This window comes from Salvelinus sp. IW2-2015, linkage group LG22, assembly GCF_002910315.2.
Source record: "Salvelinus sp. IW2-2015 linkage group LG22, ASM291031v2, whole genome shotgun sequence".
Taxonomy (NCBI): Eukaryota; Metazoa; Chordata; class Actinopteri; order Salmoniformes; family Salmonidae; genus Salvelinus; species Salvelinus sp. IW2-2015.
In genome coordinates, this window is record NC_036862.1 from 1,187,961 (window position 1) to 1,210,780 (window position 22,820).

The 22,820-nt window shown below is 41.3% G+C and overlaps 2 protein-coding genes across 2 annotated transcripts in view; one reads left to right on the top strand and one right to left on the bottom strand.

Moving 5' to 3' along the window:
• The window catches only part of LOC111949689 (collagen alpha-4(IV) chain-like), a 93,189-nt gene extending 87,063 nt beyond the window's left edge, over window positions 1-6,126 (bottom strand). The window contains exons 1-2 of the mRNA XM_023967037.2: window positions 5,870-6,126; window positions 4,468-4,617 (exon numbers count right to left, since the gene is read on the bottom strand). Of these exons, the coding sequence (XP_023822805.1) occupies window positions 4,468-4,514 (47 nt within the window). The 5' untranslated portion in view covers window positions 4,515-4,617; window positions 5,870-6,126. The remainder of the gene's footprint in view (window positions 1-4,467; window positions 4,618-5,869) is intronic.
• A 650-nt stretch (window positions 6,127-6,776) lies between these two features.
• Window positions 6,777-22,820, top strand: part of LOC111949690 (collagen alpha-3(IV) chain-like) — a 50,224-nt gene continuing 34,180 nt past the window's right edge. Inside the window, exons 1-3 of the mRNA XM_070433913.1 lie at window positions 6,777-6,839; window positions 14,729-14,836; window positions 15,728-15,763. Of these exons, the coding sequence (XP_070290014.1) occupies window positions 6,777-6,839; window positions 14,729-14,836; window positions 15,728-15,763 (207 nt within the window). The remainder of the gene's footprint in view (window positions 6,840-14,728; window positions 14,837-15,727; window positions 15,764-22,820) is intronic.

A 22,820-nucleotide genomic window follows, 5' to 3' on the forward strand; every position in this document is an offset into this window, starting at 1 on the left:
TTGAATGATGTCTGTGAGTTTAACATAACTCATATGGCAGGCAAAAACCTGAGAAAAGATCCAACCAGAAAGTGGGAAATCTGAGGTTTGTAGGTTTTCAAGTCTTTGCCTATCCAATATACAGTGCACATTTTGGTCTGATTGCACTTCCTAAGGCTTCCACTAGATGTCAACAGTCTTTAGATCCTTGTTTCAGGCTTCTACTGTGAAGGGGGAGAGAATAAGAGCTGATTGTCTAAGAGGTCTGGCAGAATGCCAGGAGCTCAGTCTCGTGCGCCCCCATGAGAGTTAGCTGCGTTCCTTCTCATTCCTAAAGACAAAGGAATTGTCCAGTTGGCATATTATTGAAGATTTATGATAAAAACATCCTAAAGATTGATTCTATACATCGTTTGACATGTTTCTACAAACTGTAATGGAACCGTCGTCTGAACTAAGTGCCTGCACCGTGTGAATTTGGATTTGTGAACTAAACGCGCTAACAAAAAGGAGGTATTTGGACATAAATTATGGACTTATGGAAACAAAACAAACATTTGTTGTGGAACTGGGATTCCTGTGTGTGCATTCTGATGAAGATCATCAAAGGTAAGTGAATATTTATAATGCTATTTCTGACTTCGGGTATCTGTATAGCTTGTTTTGGTCTCTGAGTGCTGTACTCAGATTATTGCATGGTGTGCTTTTTCCGTAAAGCTTTTTTGAAATCTGACACAGCGGTTGCATTAAGGAGAAGTTTATCTATAATTCCATGCATAACACTTGTATCTTTTATCAATGTTTATTATGAGTATTTCTGTAAATTGATGTGGCTCCTGCAAAATCAATGGATGTTTTGGAAGCAAAACATTACTGAACATAACGCGCCAATGTAAACTGAGATTTTTGGATATAAATATGAACTTTATCGAACAAAACATACATGTATTGTGTAACATGAAGTCCTATGAATGTCATCTGATGAAGATCATCAAAGGTTAGTGATTCATTTTATCTCTATTTCTGCTTTTTTTGACTCCTCTCTTTGGCTGGAAAAATGGCTGTGTTTGGTATGCTTTCGTCGTAAAGCCTTTTTGAAATCGGACACTGTGGTGGGATTAACAACAAGTTTATCTTTAAAATGGTGTATAATCCTTGTATGTTTGAGGAATTTTAATCATGAGATTTCTGTTGTTTGAATTTGGCGCCCTGCACTTTCACTGGCTGTTGTCATATCGATGACGTTAACGGGATTTCAGCCGTAAGAAGTTAACTAGCTAACGTTAGCTGGCTGGCTCTTTAGCTAACGTTACGTGACGTATGTACAACACTAGTTGAATATGGCCGGCGTCAGTAAACATCTTCAAAAAAGCGTAATGAAATTGTTGCCAGCAGGGCTAGTTAGGCTGTTTTCATGTTATCCAGAGGTAAACAAATCACCGGCCAGAGCGTCAAGTGTGCGCTCCGAAAGCAAAACGAGATGAGTGGGGCTAAAGCTTAAGCAGGTGAGAACGATGCTGAATGGGTGTATACAAAGAAGAGCTCTTCACTAGATACCAAAACATTCAAAGGCCATTTTCTCAAAAGTGAGTATACAAGTTGATCAACTTTCAAGGCAGAATTACATTCCCATTGTTGCCCAAATGCAGTGTATGATATACTATTTTGTAGCTCTACTTTTATCCAATATAAGAAAAAGAATTTCAAATTTTGCTACATAAAACCGAATCCTGGTGGTGAGTCACGTTTGTCTTTAGTTCAACTACTGTTGCACAAATATGTATTTATTTGTATGATTAATATATATAATAACATTTTTGGTTCAAGCTGTGCTGAAACGTGTTCCGCTATACTTTCATTCTATCACAATTTATTTTAAATAGAAATGTTACATTTTGGGAATTGTGAAAAGTTATTTATGAGTGAAATACAGTTATTACTTAAGTAATGAGTCATTTGTCCATGTCCTTAGTAGAGTGACCATCACATTTAATATTTTACACTTGTTGTCTGTGTAACAATGTTTTTGACTAACTCCAATGTAGAACATTATTGTATGGCAAAACAGCATGATGTGTGTGTGTGTGTGTGTGTGTGTGTGTGTGTGTTGTGTGTGTGTGGTGTGGTGTGTGTGTGTGTGTGTGTGTGTGTGTGTGTGTGTGTGTGTGTGTGTGTGTGGTGTGTGTGTGGTTGTGTGTGTGTGTGTGGTGTGTGTGTGTGTGTATGTGTGTGTGTTGTCCCCTAAAATACCCTACAGATAGCTGAAGTGTGTCAGTGAATGTGAATATCTATTGATTTGCTCTGGCACTGTCTGATAGACAGATCTGTGTTAATAGTGTACCACTTGAGATTGTGTCACACACACAGGCTTTGTTTTTATCCGATTGTAATCTGAGTGTTCTGAAGTTCAACATTGTATTTTGATTGTGTAGGAAAGGGATGGTAGGGAAGGCAAAAATATATAAGCAAAATTGAAATTAGGATTGCACTGAAAATTCCCAGCTGCTGGGTCAATCCGCCAACCCAATGTGCTGGGTTTATGTCACAACCCAACAACACACCGAGTTGTTTTAATATAGTATAATTTGCTCAACTCAAGGTGCTGGGTTAAAAACACAACCCAATCCCACGGGGTTGAATTAACCCAATGCTGTGTTTGGCCAATATTGACCCAGTGCCACAAAACTAATTTGCATGTGAAAATATGAGTTTGCCGCAAATCTGAGAGAAATTGGCCAAAGGTTTGCCACAAATGTTTGCCAGAAGCCTGTTTTTTCAGTATCTGCATCTGATGGTCAGCCTGAGGGAAGAGACTGACCATCATCTACTCCCAGCATAGCCAGAAGAGGACTGGCCACCTCTCAAAGCCTGGTTCCTCTCTAGGATTCTTCCTAGGTTCCTGCCTTTCTAGGGAGTTTTTCCTAGCCACCGTGCTTCTACATCTGCATTGCTTGCTGTTTGCGGTTTTAGGCTGGATTTCTGTATAGCACTTTGACATCTGCTGATGTAAAAAGGGCTTTATAAATACATTTGATTGATTGACTGATTGAGGGAGCAGTGGTGAGCTGCCTCTCACCATCCCTCCTCTCTCTCCCTCCGCTGAGAAAAGGGGACACAGTCTTCCAGCTGAAGGCGAAACTTAAGTCGCAGTGCATTATTTCTGACTCATGCACCAATTAACGTTGAACTATTCCTCTATATTAAAAAAGACATAAGCCGCAAATAATAACAACGCAAGCTTTGCTACGCTCATTCATTGCAGCTGCAGTGCTGGTTGTAGCGTGAGTGGAAGTAGGGAGAACACACATTTTGTGGCTTATAAAACTGTTGAACAAAGTGTTGACAGTCCTGATTAACAACTTAAACATGAACTTACTCATAAAACAGCAACTATTTGCTGTATTTGTTGAATCTCTCTCTAGTCATCAAATGTATTCATATAGCCCTTCTTACATCAGCTGATATCTCAAAGTGCTGTACAGAAACCCAGCCTAAAACCCCAAACAGCAAGCAATGCAGGTGTAGAAGCACGTGGTCATGGTTTTAAAAGTTTTGAAATCTCACATTATTAGCTTTGTTGTGTGTTCGAGGCTTCTTTTTACAGTCTATGGCGCGAGGAAACTGTGCAGACACGGTGATCTGAGCTATAGAGCAGTGGTCACCAAACTTTTCTGAGTAATGATCACTTTCTCAGTCAAAATGTAATCCAAGATCTACTGCGCAGATTTTTTTTTAAACATGACTTAAGCCTATGCAACATTAACCAATTAAAAACAGTTCTATAGCAATGAGGTTTGTGCAGTAGGCTATAGGCCCAATACATTGTCACTGCATATTGGCTATGCTTGAATTGACCTGGCAATGTTGTTCTTAGACCATTTTGAAATAATAATAAAAGAAAATTAAAAGAAATGTAGGTTGGGCCTCCTGAGTGGCGCATCGCAGTGCTAGAGTCGTCACAACAGACCCGGGTTTCTTCCCAGGCTGTGTCTGGGTTAGGGGAGGGTTTTTCCGGGGAGGTGGGGGGGAGAGGTGAATTAGAGTATATCCCTTGTAGAACAGTACTGTGAAAGGTGGGCTCTAATCTGATGGAAATTAATAGGCGTAACACCCAAAATGATGTTTCCTTCACCTAGTCCTCCAATAGACTCAGGAGAGCTTCCTCCATATTCCTACACCTGTCTGATTCCTTCAGATCTGCAAACACCAAAAGTGGAAGGCACTAGTTGGGGGAAAGGGTAGAGGAGGATGGTGAAGGGAAGACAGCTCCTAATAATGGCTAGAACTAAGTGAATGGAATGTGAATGTGTTTGATTCCATTCAGCCATGACTATTGCCTGTCCTCCGATTTAAAGTGCCACCAGCCACCATGCTGGTAAGGGGCTATGGGTTGTTTTGGCCAAGCAGAGTTGGAGAAGATGTGAACGGAAGGAAATGAGAGAAAATTAGACAATGGGATCATGAGAAGATGTGATTTGGTAATCTGACCAGAGAGGGAGTTTGGTCCAGGTGGTGCAGCAGGTAGAGACCGTCATCTCCGCCACTTAGGGCGTGTCCCGCTTCCAGACAAGCCCTTGACCTCTGCCTTGCCTCTGATTGCTTCAACACCAACGATGAGACTCTGCCTCTCGACCTCTCCTATGAGATAGACAAACAATGATAAGAGACAGAATACTCTCAGATATGAAGGCAAATAGAGTAAATTGATGTACAGTAAAAGTGTTGGGTTCAATTCCATTGAAACTTAGTCAATTCATAAATCAAATGTAATTTTCATTCCTGAATTTATAAAATCATCCATTTGTTAGTTGGCAAAGTTAAAGATGCACTAACGAATAAAGAAATTATAGTAATAAATGAATGAGTAGAGTGTGGATGAATGGATAGATACATAGGCACACACACACACACACACACACACACACACACACACACACACACACACACACACACACACACACACACCTGTCTCTTATACACATCTAGATGTGTATAAGAGACAGCACACACACAACACTGTCATAACAAATGTCTGTGACCTGATGAACTGTGATCAAGATGGACTTTGCGGATCATTTCTCATTGCACGAAAAGCTGGTTCATAGGCAGGCAGCCTGAGATAAAGGGTGCATCATTATAATGTATGAATATGTTCAAACATCAAAATGAAAGCCAGGTTATTAGATCACATGCTGAGGTTTTCAACAACAAAAATATTACTGCTTGTGCCCAATTTTCTCTAGGCTAAACCTCAAAACCCGCAACCAATGATGATATGATGATGATAATCATCATCATCATCATCATCATCATCATCATCATCATCATTATGACCTCTTATTATTACTGATGTTACACAGCTCTCACTGCAATCGTGCACCACTGTAACTGTATTCAAGATAAGCCTGAGGGGGATTGAGCACAGTATTGCGGGGACACTGTGCTGACTTTGTGATACATACATACTGAATTGCTTTGACAAAATAGGTTCCCAAGCCCTACTGTGGGAATAGGCTACTAGTCCAGATACATTTGGAACTATAAGAAATATATTACCGAATCAAATATGTGTGTAGCCTAAATTATTCAAGTAAAAAATACTTTGAAATGCATAGTCTGAGTATATTCCCACAACGATCAAATTGGTTAAAATGTGTCTAGGTAATAATCCTGCGAATTCAATTAACCTACAATAAAATTGAGCACATCGTGAAGATATGGCAACGAATGAAACCGTTGCAAATGCCTCCCAATACATGTATAATAGGCATTGGCACTATGGAGCAATTTAATGATTAGGTCTACCCGTCATATCCTAGATAGGGTGAGAGAATCGTCCCAATGTTTTATTGTGGGCAATAGGTGTTGCTATGCAATAAAAAACGCTTACCCCAGTCTTGATACACTGTGTCGGACTCCGTGGACGAAATTTCGTGCAAGTTCAAGTCCCACTGTGACAATACTTTCGCATACACTTGTTCCTTAAATCGAAAAACCATCACCTTTATCCCTAAATAGTGTCATGCAAAAAGAGCCTAGCTATTTCAGAATCGTTGTGTCATTTAGCTTCATATAATTGAAGAAAATAAAACAACAAAAAGTTGAACGAAGTACAACAGAAACACAGAGACCTCAACAACCGCTAGTAAGTATTGAGGCTACTGCTTCCACTCCGCACCTCATACCGTAACTAACCTAAAGAGCGCAACGGTATTTGACAATACATTTATCCGGTTTATTTTTATATTATCAAATCGATTAATAGACCTACCTAGAAAAATGTATATAATACTATATAGAACATATCACCATGTATCATTATTAATTAAAAACGAAACATAAAAATAACAGCCTAGTCACAAAGTATTACGGTATTTAAGTGTACACCGCTCATTCTTAAACCAGCACTTGACCGTACTCACTTTTCCAACATATACAATATGTTTCTCGACGATTGTATGTCCCACTCGTTCTTATTATAACTCAGCAGTTACACTTTGTAGCCTATGACTTGGGTGTATTATTTAGCCTTAAAATACTTAGCTGTCACAGGTGTGAATGGGGGCTCGAAGGTAAAAGCACTGTTATTCTTGAGGGTTATCTTTACCACGCGCTATATCTAAGGATAGTGATCTACACCACCACCTATCAAAGTCCAGAAATCCGTCGCAGTGACAGCGCGCAGTAGGCTATTTCTTCTTATTTTTAAAACACATTTATTCAAGAGGGCTGCTGCATTGGTTTTACAGTTACAAAGATATCCAACTGAAATGACGGACTTTCTCACTTTTCCCGCAATGCTCTGGAGCGTCCTGTTGCTAGTGCTCAGCGGCATCATCACACCCGCATGCACAGATGATGTAAGTATACAAATGCAATGATGAATTAGGCTATAAGGGCTCAGCTCAGAGTCAAGTTTGCTGCATTTCGTGCATGCATGTATTATAACTGATTTGTAAGAGAAATATGTTTTATTGCGAACACGAATCTGAGTTGGCGATATAGCTGAGTTGGCGGGTCATCCATGCCGAAATCACTTCACATGATGTGTCACCTGAATAGCCACCTATAGACGTATTATTGTTATCCTAACTCATACAGGTAGCCTAGGTTTACTTGGTGTAGCAGGAGCGTTATGGACATAAAATGACATAAAATACATTCATGTCAGAGTTGAATTATGTTGATTTAATTTATTGCCTCTACAGGTCTAGGGCTCACGACAGGTGTATTACAAAGTTTTATGCTACTGGTTAAGATTACATTTAGTTGTAGAGTGATGACAATTTTAATATGGTAGAATGGAAATGGTCCGATCTTTTTTGCATGCCTGTAGATTCAGCCAGCTCCAACAGAGGTGCCAATGCACACACATACGCACGCACGCGCACGCACGCACACACACACATCCACACACACATTCACACACGCACACATTTCCCCAGGCCCATCCTTTAGCTGTGTACTTAAAATACATTTGCTGAAAAACTATTCCCAGACCAAGGTTAATATAGTTGTGTGTTTTTATATTAGATTTTATTTCGATTAGTTTATTTTAAATACAGTTTAGTTTCAGTTTAGACCAGATTTGCTCGTTTTTATTTAGTTAGGGACAGAAAGCATGTGTCACGCCCTGGCCTTAGTTATCTTTGTTTTCTGTAATATTTTGGTTAGGTCAGGGTGTGACAGGGGGGATGTCTATGTGTAGTGTTTAGTAGTGTTTTTGTTCGTCTTCATAATAAAAAGAAGATGTCGTTCTATCACGCTGCGCCTTGGTCCACTCTGCCTCATTACGACGATCGTGACAGCATGTGCAGATCATTTTTTGTGTGTTTTTTTGCATGCCACTGGGATGTGTCTTGCAACTGGGGGGCAGTAATACATAAGGTCATAGGTTAGGTTAGGTTTAAATTATAAAGTCAATCTCAATGTGACTCAGATTTAAAAACAACAATTAACATTTCAACAATTAAAACAAGCAGTGGACCTGGCTTCGAGGTCCAGAGTTGAGTTTGAGGGGTCTATGGATTAGAGCAGAGCTGCCTATGTCTTGGTGAGCTACCAATGTCTTGGTGAGTAGCTAATGCAGTGTTCTCAATTAGGGTTGAACTGAAAACCTACAGGACAGTAGATCTTCAGGAAGAGGGCTAGGCAGCACTGGATTATGTATGTGTGGACTCAAGCTTTCATTTAGTGTGGATAAGATCCTGCAACACAATGTGGTTGAGTTAAGTATACGACTCAAGAACGCAATTATCTTCGCAAAATGGCTGTCCTGCACAGTTGAGTCGCAAAAACGTGTAAAAATGTGCAGCCCAACATGTGTAATATTACGCAACCATGCAGAGATGCATTTGGAGAACCCTACTTTCCGTTGCAAATCTTTACCAAAAATCTGTTGGATGCCTTTAGAACAGGGTTCACCAACTGCACTCCTTGTGAGCCACTGGGTGTGCTGGCCTTTTATCCAGCCCTGCAGTAACACACAGTTATCAATGGTCCTGACAGGAGACCATGATTAATTGGTACTTTTTTTTTAGCAGACCTGTTACTGCAGGGCTGGATCAAAGGTCTGCTTACTCAGTGGCTTTTCAGGAGAGCAATGTCATGTAATCCATTTGTTTCAATTTAAGCTAATATATAAAATACATTGCTACAAAATAATGCACAGTATATAGGGCATTGAACAGTCAGCCTTGTGTAGACTCTGCCACGAGGAAACAAAATCAACAGAACATATTTTTTGGTATTGTCCATCGGTGGCTCGCTTTTGGAGTCAGGTCCAGGAATGGTTGTTATGTCATAATATCAGGGTGCAAATATCATTATACTTTCGGGTAAAGTATTTATTTTTAGGGCAATATCGGTATACATTTTACATACAGGGAGGTTCTGGACCCTCGTAAGACATCACAGTAAAATGGAGGGATGTAATTGCAAAAGGAAATGGCAAAATGACATTATACTGGGGAAAGATGGGTTAATCTGTGGACATCAAAGGGTTGGAGTTAAGAATGAATGGTGGATTGGCAGCTGTGGGTGAAAATCCAGCACTTGAAGAAAGAGGAAATTAGTAATATATGTATAATTATTTAACTACAGGTATCGTTAATGTGAGCAAAATAGCAGTAAGAAGCAGTGGCAGTATTGTTTACTCCAATTAGGGTAGGGATGGTAGGGTAGGGGGAAAAAAGTATAGAGAAAAAATATAAAATCAGGGGGATTAGAAATTATGCAAACAATTAAATTGATAGTTTGTAAATTCTATCTGCAATTTTGAAGCTGATCTACCCTCCGCCCAAAATAAATAAACAGTTCAATGGAGACACAATTTGGCTTCCAGCTAATTTTAGCATGACAACATCCCATGAATGTTGTTAAATGTCCTTGGACAACATGATTTACTAAACTTTTGTAGAGGGGCATACCATAACGGTTATAATAATGTTTGGTGAAAATGTTCCAATAATGTTTGTTTTGCACATTTAATATGTTTTTGTACAGAAAAATACAAAATAAAAACAGAAAATGTTAAAGCTATGTCATGGGAACATCCCTGGGAACCTTTGTCAAACGTTCGGGGGACTTTTAGATAATTCTTAACTTTCTCAAGACATCCCTATTAACATTTTGGGAATGCAGTGGTAACCAGAAATTGTTTGCTGTGTAGTGGTTTGATGTCTGTAGTTTATCTTTATAAACTAGTAGGTGTCCTGTGTGGCTCAGTTGGTAAAGCATGGTGCTTGCAATGCCAAGGATCATGGGTTTAATTTCTGTTGCAGGATGTATGCATGAGGGATGAAGGATGTATGATATCAAGAATGTATGCATGCATATGTGGCACTTTCAACAAGTTGGCTTTGTTTTCTTAATTTTTAAGCAGTCTCTTGCTGTAGAACTGTACGGGGCATCTCTAACGTATTATGGATGTTGGTACTAATGTTGAAATAGTTTTTATTGTTTTCAAAGTTGGTTGGTCAAGTCAATTGGTTTGGGCAATTGCTTCAGGCAAGGCTTGGTGGAAGGTTAAGGAATGGTTTCCGGACACAGATTAAGCCCAGTCCTGGACTTAATAGCAAGCTCAGTGGAGAAGGTATACAGTTGAAGTCGGAAGTTTACATACACTTAGGTTGGAGTCATTAAAACTCGTTTTTCAACGACTCCACAAATTTCTTGTTAACAAACTATAGTTTTGGCAAGTCGGCTAGGACATCTACTTTGTGCATGACACAAATCATTTTTCCAAAAATTGTTTACAGACAGATTATTTCACATATCATTAACTGTATCACAATTCCAGTGTGTCAGAAGTTTACATACACTATGTTGACTCTGCCTTTAAACAGCTTGGAAAATTCCAGAAAATGATGTCATGGCTTTAGAAGCTTCTGATAGGCTAATTGACATCATTTGAGTCAATTGGAGGTGTACCTGTGGATGTATTTCAAGGCCTACCTTCAAACTCAGTGCCTCTTTGCTTGACATCATGGGAAAATCTAAAGAAATCAGCCAAGACCTCAGAAAAAAAGTCTGGTTCATCCTTGGGAGCAATTTAAATGCCTGAAGGTACCACGTTCATCTGTACAAACAATAGTAAGCAAGTATAAACACCATGGGACCACACAGCCGGCATACCGCTCAGGAAGGAGACGCGTTCTGTCTCCTAGAGATGAACGTACTGTGGTGCGAAAAGTGCAAATGAATCCCAGAACAACAGCAAAGGACCTTGTGAAGATGCTGGAGGAAACAGGTACAAAAGTATCTATATCCACAGTAAAATGAGTCCTATATCGACATAACCTGAAAGTCCGCTCATCAAGGAAGAAGCCACTGCTCCAAAACCACCATAAAAAAGCCAGACTACCATTTGTAAATGCACATGGGGACAAAGATAATTTTGGGAGAAATGTCCTCTGGTCTGATGAAACAAAAATAGAACTGTTTGGCCATAATGACCATCGTCATGATTGGAGGAAAAAGAGGGAGGCTTGCAAGCCAAAGAACACCATCCCAACCGTGAAGCACGGGGGTGGCAGCATCATGTTKTGGGGGTGCTTTGCTGCAGGAGGACTGGTGCACTTCACAAAATAGATGGCTTCATGAGGTAGGAAAATTATGTGGATATATTGAAGCAACATCTCAAGACATCAGTCAGGAAGTTAAAGCTTGGTTGCAAATGGGTCTTCCAAATAGACAATGACCCCAAGCATGCTTCCAAAGTTGTGGCGAAATGGCTTAAGGACAACAAAGTCAAGGTATTGGCGTGACCATCACAAACCCTGACCTCAATCCCATTGAACATTTGTGGGCAGAACTGAAGAAGCGTGTGCGAGCAAAGAGGCCTAGAAACCTGACTCAGTTACACCAGCTCTGTCAGGAGGAATGGGCCAAAATTCACCCAATTTATTGTGGGAAGCTTGTGGAAGGCTACCTGAAACGTTTGACCCCATTTTAACAATTTAAAGGCAATTCTATCAAATACTAATTGAGTGTATGTCAACTTCTGACCAACTGAGAATGTGATGAAAGAAATAAAGCTGAAATAAATATTTCTCTCTACTATTATTCTAACATTTCACATTCTTAAAATAAAGTGGTGATCCTAACTGACCTAAGACAGGGACTTTTTACTAGGATTAAATGTCAGGAATTGTGAAAAACTGAGTATTAAATGTATTTGGCTAAGGTGTATGTAAACTTCTGACTTCAACTCTATCTGTGACCGCCCTAAAGCGATATCCCTCCATCACTGGCTTTACACAATGCTTTGATCATTATAACCATATATGACAAATAAAGGATTGATCTCTATTCAGTTTAAAGATGGATAGCAGAAGCCTAAAGTGCGTATTTAGCTCCTCAAAAATATAGCCTATATGCGTGACAGACAGGGGGTGGGTTGAGGGAGGGGTGTTATGGAAGCAGCAAATAGACTAGCGGTTACACGCGTTGTGCCAGTAGCCTAAAGGTTTTTTGAATCCCTGAGCCGACTGGATGAAAGGAAAAATCTGTCTGTGCTCTTGAGCAAGGCACTTAACCCTAATTGTTCCTGTGTAAGTCGCTCTGGATAAGAGCGTCTGCTAAATGACTAAAATGTAAATGTAAATACAGTCAGTATTACAATACAAAGACAACAGCTGAAACTAGTCATGAATTTGCATTCTCAGGAAAATATTGTGTCAATCAATCTGTCAAAATACCAACACTGAGTCTGTGGTTTCGCCAATTAATAGATCATAAATGGAGGTTTGGTAGAATGTAGAAAAAAAGTAGAATGCTCAAATTAGAGGATGTGTTGATGTGGTCGTCAGTGTGTGTGTTTGTGTGTACGTGTGTGTGGTGAGAAGAGGACCTGGCTAGTGTGCTGGTGTGAGGGTGGCTTGTGTTCACAGTGTAAGAGTGTGGTACATTTTCTGTGAGAACCATTCCCCCTGTCGTGTGTATTTGTTTTACAGTGGCTGTTATCTACAGTCGACATCTGGTGAGGCACAGGCTCAGTCTTGTCACTGTTGTTCTCAGATCACTCTAGATACAGACAGTCAGTGTGCTGCGTGCTCCACAGCCTCACCTCTTGGGCATCATAGATTCCATATCACCTGTACTAGTCATGACTACAGGTTCAGTATTGAGACTCTGGACTAGGAACTCGTTACTGCCCCAGGTACAATATTTCACCACCCCGGTAGGACTTGTGCTCATTCACTGGCGAAGAGACCCATAAGCACCACTTAGTGGCACTAAGATTATCTGCAGTCCTTAAACGATATGGTTTGTAATACAGAATAAGTTTGTATAGATCCAGTTGTATGTTTAAAACCCATTTTAATGGGAAACCTAAGCACAGCAAATCTATGTGGTGCTTATCTTTTCGACTCATTTTGTATTGTGGCATATGGCGTTTACAAAACAAGAGTGTGCAAAGCTGTCATCAAGGCAAAGGGTGGCTACTTTGAAGAATCTAAAATCTAAAATCTATTTTCATTTGTTTAACACTTTTTTGGTTACTACATGATTCAATATGTATTATTTCACTATTATTCTACAATGTAGAAAATAGTAAAAATAAAGAAAAACCCTGGAATGAGTAGGTGTGTCCAAACTTTTGACTGGTACTGTGTATGTTTAATTTCTTTAGTATATCATAAAAAGGACAAGTTTGACTTTCAGAAAAATGTTATTATGTTAGTTGCATAATTCTAACAGTGTGCAACCTAACAGGGTGAACATTTGGAGCCTAAATTAGCCATAGCGCTGTGGGTGATTTCGATTGAGCTAGCATAATGGTAAGCATGGTAAACACTGAAAGAAGAGTTAATTTATATATCAATAGTCTTTTAACATTTTGACAGTTCCTAAATGTTCTCTGTAATTTAGCCTAACGGGGTGGACATTTATGAGTGAGACAAACAGACTAACGTCATGAAATGCTAAAATGATCCCAGATGTGACTCAAGTTTTGACTTCACTTTGACATTAGCATCCCCTCATTACCGTTTTCCCACCAACAAAGTAATGACACTACCTGAACATAATGTCATTGTGGGAAGGGGTTGTTTTCTTAAAGGAGAATTACTACAAACTAACAGGGTGGATATTGATATCAGAGACACACAGAACATCATAAATACAATAATAATAAATACAATAATCATGAGAAAAATATTGATGAGAGATATGTTTTTTAGGATTATAAAATAATGAAGAAATATTTTATTATCTTATAGTTTATATTTATTTTAGTAGTTGACGAATAGCACCAGGGGACAAGGCAAAAATGCCAACATGCACTGAAAACGAAATGCATAAAGATCCATATCTTTGTGTTTTATGTTAAATTACACCTTATATTTAAAGTCTTTTGGAATCCACATTTTACACTGAGGGGCTATGCGTTCTCTGGATAATAATGAACGATGTAGAAGGTGTGTTCCACGACACGCTAGCAAAGTGAAACTAACGTGCCACAGAGTTGCATTATTTTCCAGAAAATGCCTAGAGCCCCGAGTTGATTATACATTTTATACCATGGCTATAACTTAACAAATGTACAGCTAGAAATGTGTTCATTTCCAGGTAGAAATGTGTTCAACATCCTCTGAAATAGCTAGCAAGTTTACTAGATAGCAACAGTAGTTGCCTAGGTAACCAAGCAAACAGACTTGCTAGTCTAGCTAACTAAAACAATCAGTCCTAGCTTGCTATTATGAAATTCAAGTTCAACAGTGCCAATAATGTTTTCAATTCGACCTTTGGTTTCAAAAGCAGCTCAAACATAGAACATGTAAGAACTATAGCCATTGAATTTTAACCGTGCAAAAATACAGTGTATTATAGGGAAATAATGCACACTCTAGAATGCCCTTCAAGCCAATCAGAAACTATTATTCAACAACGCCATGGTATAAGAAGTGATATTTCCTGGGGAAAGAAAAGGCACTGGATAGTGGGAATGACCAATGGTGCATATGTAACGGATGTGAAATGGCTAGCTAGTTAGCGGGTACGCGCTAATAGCGTTTCAATCAGTTACGTCACATGCTCTGAAACCTAGAAGTAGTGTTGCCCCTTGCTCTGCAAGAGCCGCGGCTTTTGTGGAGCGATGGGTAACGACGCTTCGTGGGTGACTGTTGTTGATGTGTGCAGAGGGTCCCTGGTTCGCGCCCGGGTCGGGGCGAGGGGACGGTTTAAAGTTAAACTGTTACCCATAAATAGCCTAATGTCTGTGTATGTATGTTCCAGGGTTACCTAGTGCCGGGGGCGTGTTCCTGGTCTACCAGGGCTTGATGGCTGTAACGGGACCAGAGGGGACACTGGTTTCCCTGGAATCCATGGTCTGGACGGGCCTGATGGGGGAGCGGTGAGTACAGTACAGAACTGTACGGTATGTGGCTGGTGTAGGGGACACAGAGAGGGGCTATATCACTCTGCATTTCTTGAGAAGCCAGAACATGAAGGATCAGGGTAGCTAGATGGCTAGATAATCTGAGCGACGTGGCATATCGAAGTAACCTGGTACCAGATCAGTTTGTGTTGACTTGCCAATTCCTATGTTTTGCCAATGTCCCAACATGAATCGGCTATGCAGCACAAACAGATCTGGGACCAGACTAATATTGAAGAGCCAACACAATTACAGAAAATTATCCTGCAGCAACAGGAAATGTGAATTATTGTGTGGATTATATTGAATAGCATCACGTTTTATGGAAGACCCAGATGCAGACAGTGTGGAAGGAACAAATATACTGTATTGTGTTGTTGACATTTCTATTGATGACTGCACGGTTTCCCATGGATCAAAGGGGTGCCAGGGGACCCCACCGTTCAGTTCATCCAGTACTCTGGTATACCTGTAAGTGGCCTTTCACAACCATCACCCCTCCATACAGTCTCTTTCATTTGTGTGTCCACCTGTACATGATTTCCCACCCGTACATGCTTGCATCTTTTATTTGATTATTGATTGATTTATTTATTGATGATGGGTGGATGGATTGATTGTAAACCTTTTAGGTGCCCAACCCATGTCTGCATACAAAACAAAAATGAATATGCCCTATGCTTCCACACAATCAATCATCCTACAGTCCTTGTCTGTGTACCTAACTCTCACTCCTATACCCTCTTAGCTTTGTACACCCATTTGCCCATCCTCACCCACTCCAATGCCTCCTCACATTGCCATGTATGTTCTGTTGTTAAGACTTCTTCTCTTTTTCTTTTCTCTTCTCTTCTTCATCTCTGACAGGGTGATGTCAGCCGTGCTGGCGTTACTGGACTGCCTGTGAGTAAGATGGTTGTTGGACGGTTGTTGGATGGGTTCCCTACAGCCTGTCAAGTCACAACATGCACTACTTCAAAATGTCCCCCTTACCAGCATGTGTCTGCCTCTGCTGCTGTGACATTCAACGTGTCGACATAGTTACTACTGCATTACTATTGCCTGGTCACCAGATCTGAATGCGATTTAGCCATCTTCACTAACTGTCCTTGTCATGCCAACAATGTACGTAAGAAGAGCAGCCAAGTTGACATATACCCAGTTCTTATAACCTCTTAAGGATCCGCCTCTTTTTTTAAAATGTAAGTAGTCCTTTCAGTATTGACACAATATCCCCATACGTCTTGTTACCTGCCCTGTCTGGCTGTAGCAGGCTGTGTAGTGAAATTAAATGTACTTGGCCGCATTACACAAAACATTTTTGGCACAATTTTGTCCTGATCAATGCCATTTGCAAGAACAAAATATTCAAACCGTTCTGTATGAGCTCCATTGCTCAACACTTTCATCAAACTGTCCAATATTTCTAACAATTCCAGACATGTTTTATTTCTCACTTGGCTCCTGTTTGTTACTCACCTCATAATTGTCTTCAACCATGGCAACGTTCTGTTCAGCCATAATAATATTTTCTTCAGTCAAGTGATCTTCATTCACTTCACTGACTGATGTTTTATCCTGGAATTCGCTGATTTAGCAGCTTTTAATTCAAAAGTGTTTCTTCAAACTTGTCCTTTCCTTTATTCACTGTATATTCCATCACATTGTTTTCCCGCTCCGATGTCCGTCTCAAATCCCTTTCTGCCATCCATGACGATGCTAACTCTAGCTAGCTCGACTATGCACTTGCCTCTGCTAGCAATACACTGTGCTAATATTAGCCTAGACTGTCCCACGAAGAATAACATGTTTTTATTTTTTTACCCCTTTTTCGTGGTATCCAATTGGTAGTTACAGTCTTGTTTCATCACTGCAACTCCCTTACGGACTCGGGAGAGGCAAAGGTCGAGAGCCGTGCATCCTCCGAAACACGACCAACTGCTTCTTGACACAATGTCCCCTTAACTTCTTTGGGCTGCAGGAGCAGTATTGAGTAGCTTGGATGAAAGGTGCCCATTTCAAACGGCCTCGTACTCAATTCTTGCTTGTACAATATGCATATTATTATTACTATTGGATAGAAAACACTCTCTAGTTTCTAAAACCGTTTGAATTATATCTGTGAGTAAAACAGAACTCATTTTGCAGCAAACTTCCTGACAGGAAGTGGAAAATCTGAAATCGATGCTCTGTTCCAGGGCATCCCTATTCATTTGCTTGATATGTATTAGTATACATGCACTTCATACGCCTTCCACTAGATGTCAATAGGCAGTGAGAGAAGAAATGGAGTGTATATCTTGATCTGAGGTCGAATAAGAGCCCTTGGCATGACGTGACACCAATTTCCTGTTTTCTGGAAGGCGCGAGAAGGAACCGGGTATTGCCTTCTGAAAAGCTGTCGTTATAGACGGCTACTATCTCCGGCTTTGATTTTATTTGATAAATGTAACAATATCATCGTAAAGTATGTTTTTTCAATATAGTTTAATCAGATTATTGAMATTTTTTCGGGAGTTTTGGCGTGTTCCGTTCTCTGAGTTTGTTGACGATGGAGAGCTTCGCGCCACTTSGCTAGTGTGCTTGCTAATTCAAGAGGGAAAAATGCCAWTYTAAAACCAAACAACGATTGTTCCCGACAAAGGACCCCTTGTACAACATTCTGATGGAAGATCATCAAAAGTAGGACCCATTTATGATGTTATTTCATATATCTGTCGAACATGTGTACTATTAGTTTGCGCCCTCTCGCCATAACGTAAGCTGCATGTCGTAATGAAGTTATCGCTATTGTTGGCTTGAATCAATGCTGTTGTGTGGTTGGCTATTGTAGTAAGCTAATATAATGCTATATTGTGTTTTCGCTGTAAAACACTTAAAGAATCGGAAATATTGGCTGGATTCACAAGATGTTTGTCTTTAATTTGCTGTACACCATGTATTTTTCATAAATGTTTTATGATGAGTATTTAGGTATTTCAATTTGGTCTCTGTAATTGTTCTAGCTGCTTCGGTGCTATTTCCGATTGTAGCTGCAATGTAAAACTATGATTTATACCTCAAATATGCACATTTTTCGACCGCCCTGCAGCCATAAGAAGTTAACCCGGAAGCCAGCCACACCAATGTGTCAGAGGACACACCGACACCTGGCGACCATGTCAGGGTGCATGCGCCCAACCAGCCACAGGAGTCACTAGAGTGCAATGGGACAAGGACATCACCTGCCGGCCAAACCCTCCAATAACCGGGATGACGCTGGGCCAATTGTGCACCTCCCCATGGGTCTCCCGGTTGCGGCCGGCTGCTTCAGAGCCTGGAACCAGGATCTCTAGTGGCACAGCTAGCACTGTGATGCAGTGGCTTACACCACCACGCCACTAAGGAGGCCGGAAAATAGCTGTTTTAAACTTGTAAAAACAGACTTCTTCCGAACAGAAAAGTTCACGTAGGTTCAGACTTATTCGTCGCCAATCTGTTATTATGTCTCGTGGGTTTCTTAACCACGTCTTTATAACAATTCAATGATGATCAGACGGGAGACAGGAATCAGTTCAACCATTTATCTAGAATGTGCTCGGTCTCAACACATACAACCCCCATGATGCTCTGTTTGTGAGGTATACAGTAGTTTCTGCACAGATATGTCCTCTTTTGTCATGGACCAGGCTATACATTGATGTTACTACTGTGGGCATGAACCTCTTTAGTCAGAAACTCTTAGGTGCATCCAAATGGTTTGATATGGTAGCACCTACATTTGATTTATATGTATTGAACAAGTTGAGTCTCCACAGCCACATATAGGCGTATCAGTGTCCTTGGCCAGTGTTGATTTACAGTGGTGACGGATGGACAGACAGACAAATGACAACAGACAGACAGAGCTCTGTTCCAGACAGACATACAGACAGAGAGAGAGCTCAGGTCCTGATCAGTCCCACAGGCCACAGCCCCTGTTGTTTTAGTCTTCCTATTCAGCCCTTTGTGCTGCTACTCTGTTGTTTCAGAGTGCCCCCCTATTCAGACCAAAGCCCCCAGAGCTCCACCATTGTCGCTCCCCGGGGGCTTTAGATGGGCAGCTTGGATCCCGACCCGTTTGTCTTCCGAGTGGTTTCACACCCCGAGCAAAATGAGAGAGAGCCACAGGCATGCTGAGCCGCCAGGAAGTCACCCATCGGTGGGGGATGGTGGAGATAGGCGGGGGAAAAACGGGCGGTCAGAGGGTGCTGTTCCCGGCACTGCAGACAATCCGTTGCATGGGGACCCCCACCAACCCCTTCACCCCCTACATTAGTGCTCAGGGATTATGGTGGTATTGGCTTAAATCCCAGTCACACACACAAGAGAGGTGCTCAAGAACTCTGGGACAAAACTGCTGTGGTATGTGGCCTCTTCTCAGCTCATTCTCGTTTCTGCTTAGTTGGGTACTCCTTAGGCATGCGTGAGGCCTAACACAGGTAGCATAGTGGTTAGAGAAGGAGGGTTGCTGGTTTAAATCTGATGATGAGTGACCTGGCAACTGGAGAGTTGCTTGCATCCTAGACACCTTTGCTTGCTGTTGTTTCCTTGTGCAAGGCACTTAAACCCCCTACAATTGCTCTGGTGGCGCTGAACTGCGGCTGACCCACTGCTTCCAACCTCTCAGGGTGTATTTGTGTGTAACCCTGGACATCTGCTTCACAAACATACCTGACCGTCCTCCCTCAAGCATCTCTACCAGTCGCCCTTCTCAAAAGCTAGCAATTGAATGGTGCAAATGTAGATACTTAAGACTGAGGAGTAAGTTTCACACATCTCCATGTGCCACATATCTGGGCAAACTGAAATTATGCCATAATTTCAAACAGTTTTGCCCGCTGGGAATCACCCTCTGGGAACAGAGTCAATCCCTTGTTGCCCATCACTGCTTTACTGACCTGGGGTGAGTTTCCCGAAAACCTTGTAGCGATTGTGATCATCGCTATTTCTGTGGACGACCCAGACCTGTTCCACTAGCAGAATAGCAACATTTGATGAATTGTGTTCATCGCAGAAGATTTACAATCAAATATCCTTTTTATAGTTATCCCTCTCTCACTGCTGTGTGGGTGGTTTGTCAAGAGAGACAATGTGCTGAGTTCACTACAAGGCTTCTGGGAAACTCACTCCTGCTCTACCCCTTGATCATAATGTAACAAATTTGGGGGGGTTGCCCCAACATTGACTTGAACCCGAGTGTCACGTTCCTGACCTTATTTCCTTTGTTTAGTCTTTGTTTAGTTGGTCAGGACGTGAGCTGGGTGGGCATTCTATGTTTTGTGTTTCTATGTTGGGTTTGTTGTTTGGCCTAATATGGTTCTCAATCAGAGGCAGGTGTTTGTCATTGTCTCTGATTGGGAACCATATTAAGGTTGCCTGTTTTCACTGTTTGTTTGTGGGTGATTGTTCCTGTTTCAGTGTACCAGTGTTTTGTGTTCACGTTACGGGACTGTATCGTCTTCGTTCCTTTTTTTGTCGGTTTGTTGTTTTGTTCGGTGTTTAAGTATTTTCCCATTAAATATGGATTATATTCACGCTGCATCTTGGTCCTCCTCTCTTTCACCCGAAGACAGTTGTTACACCGAGTCCAGCAACTATCAACCTTAGTGGATAAACCAACAGTTACGAATCTCTTGACTAGGTCACTAGGTGTTGGATTAAGGTTGCTACAATAACAACAACACATTGTCACATTAGAAAAGGCCAGTGGGCCTGTCTTCCATACTGCTCTCTCAGTAGGGAGGCATGCTGCTTGCCTGCCTTCTTGAAGGAGGCAGTAAAGATTTAACAGATGAAGAAGAATTGCCGTTTTGAAACTCTAGAGTCAGGGAACCATGCGATCACACTACAGATAGTCTTAAGTGTGACAGTGTGTAGCTGTTCTGTTTGATCAGCTCAGATAAGCATTAGTGGACAGCACCGGGCATTATAGGATGGTTCGATCACTCTCTCAGACGAACAGAGCCATAGAAATTCAATGACTATATTATATGTCTATGCATAGAGCTCCCCTGTGAGACTGCATAGACCCAAGCTCTGTGTGTGGACCAGAGTGCTGTTTACTGCAACCATTTATTTTATTTTATTTTTATTTTATTCGTTTCACCTTTATTTAACCAGGTACAGGAACAAGTTCTCATTTACAATTGCGACCTAGCCAAGATAAAGCAAAGCAGTTCGACACATACAACAACACAGAGTTACACATGGAGTAAAACAAATATACAGTCAATAATACAGTAGAAAAATAAGTCTATATACAATGTGAGCAAATGAGGTGAGATAAGGGAGGTAAAAGCAAAAAAGGCCATGGTGACGAAGTAAATACAATGAGGGGGACAGGTCCATACCAGATCAGGCATGCCCTGCGGAGACAGAGACTAAGCAAGGTGTTGTAGTGAATATTTTCTATTCATCGAGGCTCACGACTTGGACCTGCTTCAAGTATGCAAGCTTGCCACCGTGAATGCTTCGATGCCGCCCGATTAGAATTAAATAGGGTCAGGTTCAGGTATGTGTGAGACAAGAACAGGACATGAGAAAAGTGTTAGCCACAGCAAGTATGTGCTTGCAGATGGAGAGGTTGAAAGTGGGTGAGAGAAGGGGGAGAGGTGAAGGAAGGGGTGAGAGAGGTTGATGGGTAACATAGTAAGCACTGAGGTTGAGGAAGTTGACTCTTACAGAGGTGAGGCGGGGGTGGGGAGAGATCTGAAAACGACAGACCAGCTGTCACCAGCATGCTGGCTTGCCAATCTGTGAACACTGACATACAGCGTATCTCCTTGTTTTGGAATCCGTTGCATTTTATACAGTCTTTGATGTTCCGCCACCATGGGTTTGAAAAGTGTTTTCTGTTCTCTGGTATTCTTGGAGAATACAGTGTTTTCTAATCTTGTCCATCTCTTGAGAGTGCCACAGTCCCCCTCAGGAGACTGAAAAGATTTGGCATGGGTCCTCAGATCCTCAAAAGGTTCTACAGCTGCACCATTGAGAGCATCCTGACTGGTTGCATCACTGCCTGGTATGGCAACTGCTCATCCACCGACCGCAAGGCACTACAGAGGGTAATGTGAAATGCCCAGTACATCACTGGGGCCAAGCTTCCTGCCATCCAGGACCTCTATACCAGGCGGTGTCAGAGGAAGGGCCTAAAAATTGTCAAAGACTCCAGCCACCCTAGTCATAGACTGTTCTCTCTGCCACTGCACGGCAAGTGGTACCGGAGCGCCAAGTCTTGGTCCAGGAGGCTTCTAAACAGCTTCTACCACCAAGCCATACGACTCCTGAACATCTAGTCAAATTGCTACCCAGACGATTTGCAGTGTTCCCCTCACCCCCTCGTTACACCACTGCTACTCTCTGTTGTCATCCATGCATAGTCACTTTAATAACTCTACCTACATATACAGTGGGGAGAACAAGTATTTGATACACTGCCGATTTTGCAGGTTTTCCTACTTACAAAGCATGTAGAGGTCTGTAATTTTTATCATAGGTACACTTCAACTGTGAGAGACGGAATCTAAAACAAAAATCCAGAAAATCACATTGTATGATTTTTAAATAATTAATTTGCATTTTATTGCATGACATAAGTATTTGATCACCTACCAACCAGTAAGAATTCCGGCTCTCACAGACCTGTTAGTTTTTCTTTTAAGAAGCCCTCCTGTTTCTCCACTCATTACCTGTATTAACTGCACCTGTTTGAACTTGTTACCTGTATAAAGACACCTGTCCACCCACTCAATCAACAGATTCCAACCTCACACATGGCCAAGACCAGAGAGCTGTGTAAGGACATCAGGGATAAAATTGTAGACCTGCACAAGCTGGGGATGGGCTACAGACCAAAGGCAAGCAGCTTGGTGAGAAGGAAACAACTGTTGGCCGCAATTATTAGAAAATGGAAGAAGTTCAAGATGACGGTCATCATCCT